Source organism: Physeter macrocephalus, chromosome 11, assembly GCF_002837175.3.
Source record: "Physeter macrocephalus isolate SW-GA chromosome 11, ASM283717v5, whole genome shotgun sequence".
In the NCBI taxonomy this organism is placed as follows: domain Eukaryota; kingdom Metazoa; phylum Chordata; class Mammalia; order Artiodactyla; family Physeteridae; genus Physeter; species Physeter macrocephalus.
The window spans coordinates 97,920,688-97,933,129 of record NC_041224.1 but is presented as its reverse complement, the minus strand read 5'-3'; the positions used below and the strand labels follow the sequence as shown (position 1 = coordinate 97,933,129).

Genomic DNA, 12,442 nt, shown 5'->3' with positions numbered 1-12,442 from the left:
CATATTGCCCTGGGGTCAGTGATTGAAATAATCTGGGGATATTTGCAGGGTATGCCCTAACCCTTTGCTGGGATCCCAGGTAAGAGTCTAGTATTGTGCCATGTTAGAACATAGGATCTTGGTAGACCAAGCCCTGAACTGCATATCCTACGTCAATGAACATTGAAAGTCCTTTCTTTTACACTTCATACCGTTGATGTTTGTTAAACAAATTGCAAACTAGACAGACAGAATTATTACATTTGTGGCTTTTTAAAAAATACAGGAATTTCATTGGATCAATTTCTTCAAACATAAGATCACACTTTCTGACCAGATCAGGATATGTCATTTTGACCGAAGTATAATTCTTAACAATTGATTTGCTTAATAAATAATTTCCAAATTAAATGGCCTTTGCTTTTATATATAAATATAATTTTTTTTTTTTTTTGCGGTATGCGGGCCTCTCACTGCTGTGGCCTCTCCCGCTGCGGAGCACAGGCTCCGGACGCAAAGGCTCAGCGGCCATGGCTCACGGGCCCAACCGCTCCGCGGCATGTGGGATCTTCCCGGACCGGGGCACGAACCCGTGTCCCCTGCACTGGCAGGCGGATTCTCCCTATAAACATAATTTTGATGAAATGAATCATAACTGAAATGTATGAAGTTGGCTTAATATTTAGAAAATTTCTATACAAATAGAGGCTCAGCTTGTGAAGTACTTCCTGTAAATTTGCTTTATGTATGTAGATTTTTGTTTATTGAGTTTTCTTAGAGTAGAGCACACGCATCTGACATTACGGTTTTTTAAAAGTATTTAAACTTTTTATATACTGATATGGAATGTTCCCAAAACTGTAGAGTACAGACTGGCACATATTTTATGCTATCATTTCTATTAAAAATATACACATATAGGCTCATGTATGTATAGAATACCCCTGGAAGGTTACACAAGGAATTGGGAATAGCACCTGTCTCCAGGGAGGGAAACGGGGTGATTAGAAGACAGGGGAAAGTGGCAGAGGTCTTTTTTACTTTATATCCTTTTATATCTTTTGACCTTAGTACCATGTGTATGCATTATTTAGTCAAAAAATAAAATAAATTTAAACACAACATAAAAAAATAAATCATTGCTGTTTTAGGATAATTATGTAGTCACCAAAATTACTCAGAAATTAAGTAACGAATGTTAGTGTTAATGACACATTGACAAGGTCAAGGAAAGTATTGTCTGAGTCCAGGAAATACCTTCCCCTATCTCTCCCTTTAAATGTAGACTAGTATTGATACTTCAAGTTAATGGAACTCAATTTTGTTTTAAAGATTTACTCAAAATACAGCTTATTTACATGCCTTCATCAGATAGGGACCTCTGCTCTGATTTCACAGAGTCCACCATATCTGCTCTTCAAGATTGCCTTTTCTTTTTTTTTTTATCTGCAGCTTCTGAAACATGAAGATTTTTAGTAATTATATGAGCAACAGATATGAACACATATTTTACACAAGATAAAATACAAACAGTAAACATAAGCATGGAAAATATTCCATCTCAACAGTCAAAGAAATTCAAACTAAAACAAAGAAATATCATATTCAATAAGCAATTTATTCAAAGGTTACCCCCAGTGGAAATGTGAGTCTGGTGAAATCTGTATACATTGATATCACTGGCTAAAATATAAATCAGATGAGCCCTTTTACAAAACTTATGTCAATTCCTGCAGCCATAAAAACATTAATGTCTTTTGACCTGGTAATCCCGCTCCTCGGAATTTGTCCTGAGGAAATTTTTCCAAGGAAGAGAAAAATCTCAGTGTAGAAAGATCTTCATTGCAGCTCTATTCATCAAAGTGAAAAAGTGATGGGCTAGAATGAGCATTGGTTTGGGCATCAGGTGTCTGGGATTTGAGGGCTTGATTTGGGGATGGGCCACTTGGTATCTGTGTGGTCTTGGATAAATGACCTGAGTCTGCATCTACCAGGGTGGAAGGAGGGAAATCAGGCTGGGAAAGTTGGGTGGAACCAGATTATGGAGGATCTTGACTGCTAAGCCAAGGTCTCCAGGCTCTATGCAGTCAGTAAGAGGAAACATTGCAAGTATTTGATCAGAGCTCTGCATCGGAAAAATTACCCCAGCAGTGGCATATAGGATGAAGGGAAAGAGCAAGAAGGTGGAGGCGGGGAAGCCACTTAGAAGTCTTCTGCAGTAATCTCTATGAGAGGTAACAACTAATTAAATGAAACAGCCTAAATTGTATGAGTACCTTGTGGGTGATGAGCCATTATCATAAATCTCCAGCCTCCCCGTAGAATCTGGTTAACAGTCTGCACTGAGCAGAAATATTTCATAATAACACCTTATACTTCTAAAACCCTTTACAGTTAAAAAAAGTGCTTCCATGTGTATTATCTCATTTGATCTTCTAGGGTGTTTACAAGTTAATATTTGTAAAGTTTTCCCATGTATTGGACCCAGGTCTATGGGCTTATAACTTCCAGGGTCCACCCCTCCTCTCCTCCTTCCCTCAGCTTCCCTTTTTTGTTCAGTATTCAGGCACTCCATAGTTCTTTATTTCATTTCATTTCCCAAAAAAAAAAAAAAAAGTGGCTGAACAATGCACCAGCCTCCTCGCTTAAGTTCCTTCGAAGGCAGGTAAGTCATCAGTGTGCTGGATTTGAGTGTATTTGGTTTATTTAATCATTTGTTGTCTTTCTCTGATTGCATTGGCGTATCACATGTTCCACCATATGCTGTCCCCCGATGCTCTGCACACACAAGTGAGATCCCACGAGGGGGCCTAACCTTCCCTCCTCTCCTTCCAGTTCCAACCCTACCCCCATCCCAGGGAGGGGCATCTCCCACTGGAGGCCCCAAAAGGGAGCCTAAGTCAGACAGACCCAATCCAAGAGAAGTGGGTCTAGCGATCACCCAGGAAATCTGGGGCCCGGGCCAGCACTGTGACGGAGACTTCCTAACTCCGGGCTTCTCTGGCTTCCAGAGGCGCTAATGAGCAGGGCTGAGCGGTAATTAAGTCTGTGCTCAGCTCCACATCACGCAGCACAGCTGCAGCCAGCCAGGAGGAGGGAGAGGGAGGAAGACGGGAAGGAGGCCCCCAACCCTCTCTTCCTATTCCGAGCCTGCTCTCCAGGGCTCTATTTAGTGCAGCAAGAGGAGTCCGTAAAGCCACAGGATGAGGGAACAACTATAGGAGATAGCTGCTCAGGGCTCGGGGAAAGCACCCAGATGCCAGCCAGGCGTTGCTGCTCCAGCCCATGGGCCGCCAATGGGCCAAGCTGTAGTTTTGTCAGAGGGGAAGATTACCCTGTCTTGCAACCAGCCTGGCACTACAGGACCTGCAGCAGGATGGGGCTGAGGTCTGGCAGGAAAGGAGAGGCATGACACCTACTACCCACTACTCATTGCCATGCAGGTATGCCATTGTCTCTGGGGAGTCTGGGACCTTCTTCAGCTCACACCCCAGACCAAGGGTCCGCTCTGGGTGAGGACCAACATCAATAAGAATTACTCAGTGAGCAATCCTCTGGAAATCCACAAATCTATAGGACCCAGTCCATGCCCTCCAGTGGGAAGGCAGACGTGAAAACAGAGACATGCCTTTTATTTTGAGTGTCTTTCTTTGGACTTTTGCATTTTCTATTTCTATTTTTGAAAGGATCATTTGGCATTTTTTATGTTAGCATATTTTCCTTGGAGCAATAAAGGCGTTTGCAGTATGGAAAAAGTGACATTTGATCTGAAGGAGTCCGGAGGGGATCTTTGAGTGTGGGGAACTGACCTTTTGTAACCACCCACCCAGAGCACGGGCTGCAAAGTGTGAACTGAGCCTCCAGGAATGATGTCTGGTGCCCTCCACAGGTCAAGTCACAGTAGGAGCCTTGGTGACAGCCGTGGGAGCATGTGTGTGCCTGTGCTCCCGTGCCTCTCTCCTGCGGTTTCTCTAGATGGCTGTGGCTACCCTTCTGTCCTTCCTCTCACTCTGTTGTCAGCTGTCCCGGTTCTCCGTCTCTCTCTCTCTCCTTTCAGCCCAGCCCGGAAGCCCAAGGGCTGGGCCAGAGGGAAGCAGTTGCTGTTTTTCCCCAGCTACCGCTCAAACCTGACACCCACAGAAAGGTCAGGCCCACGTGGTTCAGCACATCCCGGCCTGGCCCGCCCTGGCTGTTACCATGACGACTGCTGGTCTGGAAATGTCCTTAGCCACCTCTACTCAGCATGTTGGGTGGCTGTCCCAGGCTCCATTCTCAGAAAAGCCATTCCTGCCTGGCATTCCAGAGTTATAGGGCTTCTGAGAACATGGACGGACAGACAGAGACACAGAAAAACAGACCAAGTCAGAGGCACACACACAGACTGAGACAAAGAGAAACAAGCAGACTTAGGGACCCAGAGACTATGAAGATGCAAGGGAGATGGTGACAGAGTCTTGGCAACGCAGGACAGAGGGATAAATAAAGCAAAACAGAGTCGGAGATGGAAATAAGAAAAAGAGACAAAGAGAGGCACAGAGGACCATGATGACCTAAGGAGAGAGAACCCCAGACTAAAAGGATAAAGGAGAGGGCCCGAGGGAGGGAGGGAAGAGGAAGAGGGCAGAGGTGTGAGAGAAATCGGCTTTCACACCCCCTCGCTCCCATCCCAGTAAATTACCTTGTTATGGGCAGGGCTTGGATCCAATATTTCTCTTTGTCTCGTCCTCTCTGAGGTCTCAGGTGGGGTCTGAGATGATTTGCTGGCCAGGATTTTCCTCTGGCTGGATAACATTTGCCACCTTAGAAGAGGGATTTTGTCCTAAGTTAATAATGGTAAACTTGAATTCCACTCCACCCCAGCACACACACACACACACACACACACACACACACACACACATGACCAGGTGGTGGAGCCTTTCAGACCTCAGAGCACCCTGTTCAGGCTCCCTCCGGACCTCATGTTTATGGAGCAGTCACAGCAAACGCAGCAGAAGCAAACCTCAGAAAGGCTCTGCCAGAGACAGGGTGTGCGGCCACACACACACACACACACACACACACACACACACACACACACACACCCCCACCCCTCTCCTTACCCTAGGGAGGCCCTGGGTTCCATCTCACCCCAAATTCATCATAAATACCTACTCTCAGCCTTACTTATCCCAAGTAGTAAAATGGGTATCAGAACAACTGAACAGGGATGATAAGAAATGAGGCAAAATTAGGGAGTAATGAATGTGAACATCAGAGATGATGAAGCCCCAGGAGGTAACTAACATGAAAGAGGAGAGAAGAGATGGGCTGGAAAGAGTGAGTACCAGACAGGAGTGTGGGGGTAAGAGGGTGAGAGGAACCAGGGGAGGAGGAGAGAGACAGGTTCAGAGCTCTGATCAAGGCAGCCCAGAGAAGTTACAGGAGTGGTGGGCCAGCTTGGATCGGTCCTCCAGGTCTGGCCGGGAACCCTGCCTCCAACATTAGTGCTATGATCTCCCATCTTCGAAGTGTCTCCGAGGCTTTGAGTGAGGTCTCTCGGGGTCTTTGGGTTCTTGGTCGTTCTTAGCCTTTTCCTTTTAAGAAATAGTGAGTGAGGAGGCTTCCCTGGTGGCGCAGTGGTTAAGAATCCGCCTGGCAATGCAGGGGACACGGGTTCGAGACCTGGTCTGGGAAGATCGCACATGCCACGGGGCAACTAAGCCCGTGCGCCACAGCTACTGAGCCTGCGTGCTGCAGGTACTGAAGCCCGTGCGCCTAGAGCCCGTGCGCCTAGAGCCCGTGCTCTGCAACGAAGAGTAGCCCCCACTCGCCGCAACTAGAGAAAGTCCGCACACAGCAATGATGACCCAACACAGCCAAAAAAAATAAAAAAATAAAAAAAATAATGAGACCATTAGCACCATTAGCAGAGAGGAAACCTGGAGCCTATACAGCCTTCGACCTGTCCTGACCTGGAGCACAGTGTAGAAGGGACAATGGAGCCAGTGTCCCTAATGTCACCAAGTTCCCAGCTCACGTGTGGATGGAGAACAGGTGCCAGCTTAGAGGGCCCAGCCCGGTGCCCTCAGCCCAGAGAGCCCAGTGAGGGAGCGGGGCCCAGAAGGGAGACCTGAGTCCAAGAGAGGTGTGTGTGGACATTCAGATAGGGCTGTGCTGAATTAGCCAACCTGGAGGGCACGCTGCACCACAGTGGCTGGAATGTGCAAATCAAAGGTACCACACTGCACCACACTGCCCTGGAAGATGGGTCCAGGACTGGGTGGGAAAGGGGCTGTGGCCGATGTTGTTGGTGCCCCACATCCCTTCAGCCCCCTTTTGTGTCCAGCTGCAGCTGTGGTGGACGGTCCTGACACATCCTCTTCTCTGCCAGAGGCTCTTGTCAGTCCCTGCCAGGCAGCCTGGAAGTCACAGGATCTTAGCTCTCCCAAAGGGCAAACCTTAACCAATGAGGGATGGCACTGGTGGAATTACTTCATCACTCAGTGGGGAATTCTGATCTGCGATCTTTATGGCTCCTCAGAGTGATCCCAGAAAGACTGAGCTATAAGTACCCACAGTGGACCCCTCAATGCAACTTCCCTGTCTCATTGCTCCCTTGCTCCTGTTCAGCCCCTAAAATGCCTGCATCCAAGTCCTTGTCTCATGATATGTATTCAGAGAGCATAAATAGCACAAGGGCTGTCTTTCTGTGACCTTCAGAGCCAGAGTGTGTCCCACAGAGCTGAGCTAAGATAAGCAGTGTTGCAGGGCTCTGCCCCTGACTGCTTGTTGGTAGGTGATCAGGTGTTTGTTGGAAGGGGTCATTATCATCTAGGGAAGGAAAAGAGCTCACCAGCTCTACCTCCCAGATGTTGGGGAGGCCAGGGCTGACTTATTAGCAGCAAGCCTACATAGGTCTCCAACAGACAGCCATGGACTGTCATAACTGGAGAGGACCTCAGGGGTTACCTGATCCAACTTTCTATGCAATTTGGGAATCCCCTTTACAACCTCTCTGACACCTGCTTAAACACCTCTAGTGACAGGGAACTCACTACCCTTTACAAGACAGTCCTGTACCCATTCTTGGACAGCTATTAGAAAGTTCTCCTTATACTAAATGGTAATTGGTCTCCTTGAGACTTCCCCACCCTAGACCTAGTTTGTCCTTTGTACTTCAGTGTCTCATCTGTCTATCCACGACTGCTCCAAATATTCTAAAGCCAACTGTGTCTACTACATCTTCTCTTCTCTAGGCCAAAAAATCTTATTGCCTTGACGATTCTTCAAATGACTCAATCTTCTGAGCCTCCTCATCCTGGACCCCTCCTCCAGGGAGCATTATGGTTTATCAACGTTACCCTTTCAATGTGGTGCCCAGATGATGCCTCAGAGTAGTATGACCAGTGCAGAATGTATTTTTCACTACTATGGCCCTAAGTACATTTCCACTATTAATTTCTAGAACTATAACTTTTTTGGCAGGTTCACAGCACTGAACTGTACTCAGCTGAACTGTGAAGACAATCAATGTCTGTGCTTTTGGCTTCTCAACATCCCTTTTGCTTTTTTTTTTTTTTGTGGTACGTGGGCCTCCCTCTGTTGCGGCCCCTCCCGTTGCGGAGCACAGGCTCCGGACGCGCAGGCTCAGCGGCCATGGCTCACGGGCCCAGCCGCTCCGCGGCATGTGGGATCCTCCCGGACCGGGGCGCGAACCCGGTTCCCCTGCATCGGCAGGCGGACGCGCAACCACTGCGCCACCAGGGAAGCCCCCCTTTTGCTTTTTTTCCGGTAACAGTAACTCTCTCCCATTTCCCATTCTCAAATGGGTCTGGTGGGATTGCCAACCCCAAAGCCCTGTACCCCTTGGCATAGGTTTGGACCCATGACCTAGGCTCAGCCAATAACAGAGCATCCTTTCCCCGGTCACAGTAATTGTTTCAATGAGGAGCATGTGACCCAAGCCAGGACAGTCAGATTCCTTCCCTGGGGTTTATTATGTGGAGATGGAAGGGAGACCTCTACCTTTGGATGTGCTCAACTGGGATGATGTGCAGAACTCTCTGTGCTATACCAGCACACAAATCAGAGTTAATAGTGAAAGAAAGATGAGACTGAAGATACTGTTTGAGTCCTTGGATCTAGCTGGCCTTGAGGCTAGCTCCACTTCTGTCCTTCCCAGTCAGTGTCCCTTTACGGCTTGATCTAGGTTGAGTCTACCTTCTGTCAGTAGAACAAAGTAGCTAATTCACAGTTCTTTGTCCTCTAATGTGTAGTTAATTTTTTTGATCCTAGATAAAGATCATCACATTTATTCCTAGTAGGTTTCATACTTTGTCTCATCATTCCAGTCTATAGAAAAATTTTAGCGTTCTGATTCTTTGATTCAATCAATTACCTATCCCTCTCACTTTTCATAAGGATGCCTCCCATGCACTCACGCAAATCATTGATAAAAATGTTGAGCTAGGCAGAGTAAAAAAAAAAAACCAACATCATGTCAATTTATCAAACAACTGAGTGTAATTTTGAGATGGCTGTTCAAACAACCATGAATCTATTCAACTGTACTCTTATCCAGCCCTGACCATCCATCCTGTCTCCAAGATCTCGTTACTTGATCAGGCACCATGCCAAAGACCATGCTGTACCTCGGCATTCTGCCGAGCTACCACTTGATGATGTCATCCAAAAAGGACATAAGATTAAAAAAACAAAACTGGTCCTAGGCTTTAAAATGCTCAGAAACTCTCAGTAACCCATCTCCCTTATGTGCACACATGCACACACATAGACACAATCCCTCCCCCACCTCTGCCTCTGCCTCCTCCTGCCTTACTTGTCTGCAAAAGAACCAGATTTTTTTTTTTTTTAAGTGGATTAGGTCAGCATGAAGCGAAAAGAGTCAGTCTGTTTGGGAAGAGGCAACCTTTACTTCAGAACGATCTGTGACAGGTAGCACTTGGGAAATGGAGGTGGGGGGAAGGGAAGCAGATGAGTATTTCTTAGCCACTCTTAGACTCATGGGGGCAGCACAGGGACAACTTTAGTAAAGCCTGGCGCTGGAGGGTGGGGAAATCAAGGAGCAGAGGCCCACTGTTGCTCCAAGTCTGGCCTGTTTGAGGCAGTACAGTGCAGCAACAGAGAGCACAGGCTCTGAAGAGAGCTAGGCCCGGTTCTCAGTCCTGGGACTATCACTTGCTAACCACCCACCACTACCTTGTGCCATACCCGGGTGCCATGCTTCACTTTCCCACTCTCTCACGCTTCGTTCCACTCAGTTACCAAGTTCCCGTGGTTCTTCCCCCAAATGCTTCTCACATCCACTTCTCTCTCGCCTCACTGCCGCATCCTCTTTCATGTAACCGTCATCTCTTCAAATATTTCTTCTGCCACTTTCTCTCTCTGTTCTTCTTCTGGGACTCAACTTATATGTATATTAGACTGTTTGATGTTGTCTCACAGCTCTTGGAAGCTTGGCTTTGTTTTTTCTTCCCCCACCCCACTCTTTTCTCTCCTTGTGTTTCAGTTTGGATAATTCCTATTAACCTTTCTTAAGTTCACGGATTCTTTCCTCAGCTGTACCTACCTATTGAAAAGCCCATTGAAGGAATTCATCTTTGATATCATGTGTTTTTTATTTCTAGCATTTCCATTTGGCTTTCATACAGTTTCCATGTTTCTGCCAAAATCCCCCATTCGTTCATGCAAGTTGCCCACCTCTTTCCAATAGAACCTTTAACATACTAAATCATTTTTATTTTAAAGTCCCTGTCCGATGGTTCCAACATCTGTGTCATCTGTGAGTCTGGTTCTGTTGATTTCTTTACCTTTTGACAATGGATTGGGTTTTTCTCTTTGTGGACTTTTTGTATGTTTTGTAAATTTTTATTGAGTGCCTATCATGTGTAGAACAGCAGAGACTGAGGTAAATGGTATTTATGCCTGGAAATGAGCATGCACCTTCTGTCAGCCTGTTGGCGTCGGGGGAGGGGGGAGGTCAGGAGTCTATCTATTGATAATTAGGAGTCAGGCAGGGTTTGAATTTTGTTGTTGCTGTCATTATCTCAGTGCATCACAGATATAAATTCATCTAGTTGTGGGCTGTTTAGAGTGGAGACTGGGTGTCAGAGGGTTTTTCTATGTTGCTGCTCCATGCTCACCTTTTCAGCCATCCCAGCACGCCTGCCCCTCCACCCAGAGGAGACTGCCTTTCCTTGCTATTTGGTGCTAGTTTGGGGGCGGGGTCTCTGACATCTTGGTTCAGCTTCAGTCTTAGGCAGGTCCTATGTGAGTTTCAGAAATGGGGCTTTCTCGTATTTCTGCTCCTGTTCCCAATGACAGCCAAACTCTGTCTCCTACCTGTGGTTGGTTTTGGGTGGCCAAATTTTCTTGTCCTCTCCCCCAACAGAGCAGACCTTTGCTTGAATTTTCAGCCCAAGACAGTTTCCCGCTTCTCCCTTTGGGGTAGAGGGCATTTGCTTGTTCCCTGCCCAGAAGCAAGGGGTTTTCAAGTGTTCAAGAAGGACAAGAAAGTTTTTACCCCTCACCCAGAAGCAGGTGAGTTTTGCTTTTATTCCTCCCCCTGAAGTAAGACTCTGTTGCCCCTCCCTCAGTGGCTTAAGGCTGTTGCTTATTGGAGAAAAGGATTGTGGCAGCAGCCGAGGCGTTTTGCCTTCCCCCACCAGCTGCCTTAATCAACGACTTGCTTGTACCACCAAGGAGGGGCGCTCTCTCCCATTTCCTGCCCTGCTCCCACTTTTCCTCATGAACCTCAGAGGAGACCTGTGGAAGAAAGTTTGCCTGTGAGTAGAAACCCCGTGTCTGGAATGGTCTCCAGCTACTCTAAACTGACACGCTAGCCCATGTGTAGCCTTTAAACGTTTGTTAAAATTTTTGTCGGTTTTGTCTTACCTGCTTGTATGACAGCTCCCCCGTTTCCCGTGCTCTGCTAAACTTGAAACTGTTCATGTGTATCTCTCTCTCCTTGAAGAGGCTTTCCTTGGTTGCCTTGTGACCTCAGCTTTCTGAGGGCTCAAGAAAAGCTATGATTTTGTAGATTATCTGGCTATTTCTCATGGTTAAGGTGGGAGTGATGTTTTCTTGCAGCGTTGTTCATCCTCAGTAGAAATACAAGTCCTCGAGTCACTGTCACCTTTCTTAGGCAACTGCAAACACCTCACAGCTGGTGCCTGCGCCCAACCTTGCTCCTCTCCGTACTGCAACCAGCATAAGTATTAAAAATTCTATGACCATCAGAAACTATAAGGGACCGCAAATAAAATACTTCAAACTACATAAAAACTGAAACCTAGGTTATGGTGTACCAGTTATCTATTGCTGAGTGACAAACCAACCCAAAACGTAGTGGCTTAAACCATGACATTTTTTCCGTTTACGAATCTACAGGGCTTGCAAGGGACAGCTTGTCTCTGTTCCACTTGGTGTCAGCTGGGGTGGTTTGAAGGCTGGGGCCTGAAATCATTTGAATCACTTATATGTCTGATGCCTGGGGTGGGAAAGACTCAAACAGCTGGGGACTAAACTGCGGGAGCCCCTCTAGCTCTCGGTGGGGCCTCTCTAGTATGGAGGCTTCAAGGTAGCCAGACTTCTTACATGTTGGCTCAGAACTACCAAGGAACATATTGAGAAAGAAAGAGATCCCAGGTGGAATGTTTTTATGACCTAGCCTGTGAAGTCATATTATTCATGCTGTACTCTATTAGCAAGGCAGTTACGTAGGTCTACCCAGGTTCCAGGGGAGGGAATATTTGTTTGTTTGTTTTTGCGGTACGCGGGCCTCTCACTGCTGGGGCCCCTCCCGCCGCGGAGCACAGGCTCCGGACGCGCAGGCTCAGTGGCCATGGCTCACGGGCCCAGCCACTCTGCGGCACGTGGGATCTTCCCGGACCGGGGCACGAACCTGTGTCCCCTGCATCGGCAGGCGGACTCCCAACCACTGCGCCATCAGGGAAGCCCGGGGTGGGGGGGCGGGGGAGGAATATTGACCCAACATCTCAGTGGAAGAGTGTCCACACCACACTGTAAGTTGAAAGTGTGGGATGTGATATATTGATATGACCATCTTTGGAAAATACAATCTGCCATACATGATTCTATTTGTTCTGTAATAGTGAAAAAATAACTTCAAAGAAATCAAGCCAGAAAATAAAAACAAAGGAAAACCACGAGCCATATGATTGCATTATTTCATGTAGACAGATCATTGCCAAGTGTGAATTTGTGCTCCCCTCATCAATTTAAACATGTCAAACCCATGGCAGCCATAACCATCTTTCTAGATGCAATTCTGGTCCTGTCACTGCCCCTCTTAAAATGACCCTTTTGGGCTTCCCTGGTGGCGCAGTGGTTGAGAGTCCGCCTGCCGATGCAGGGGACGCGGGTTCGTGCCCCGGTCCGGGAAGATCCCACATGCCGCGGAGCGGCTGGGCCCGTGAGCCATGGCCGCTGGGCCTGCGCG

The 12,442-nt window shown here is 47.3% G+C and overlaps 1 protein-coding gene across 5 annotated transcripts in view; it reads right to left on the bottom strand.

The window, feature by feature from the left end:
• Positions 1–1,348: 1,348 nt before the first annotated feature.
• The window catches only part of CCDC32 (coiled-coil domain containing 32), a 23,015-nt gene continuing 11,921 nt past the window's right edge, over positions 1,349–12,442 (bottom strand). For 2 of the 5 annotated variants that reach the window (XM_028495483.2, XM_055088321.1), the window contains exons 4-5: positions 4,658–4,778; positions 1,599–1,829 (exon numbers count right to left, since the gene is read on the bottom strand). In XM_028495483.2, coding sequence (XP_028351284.1) covers positions 1,698–1,829; positions 4,658–4,778 — 253 coding nt within the window. In that variant the 3' untranslated portion in view covers positions 1,599–1,697. Of the gene's footprint in view, positions 1,435–1,597; positions 4,296–4,657; positions 4,779–12,442 lie in introns of those variants that run through there. The other 3 variants (XM_055088322.1, XM_028495484.2, XM_028495485.2) reach the window with 3 other exon arrangements.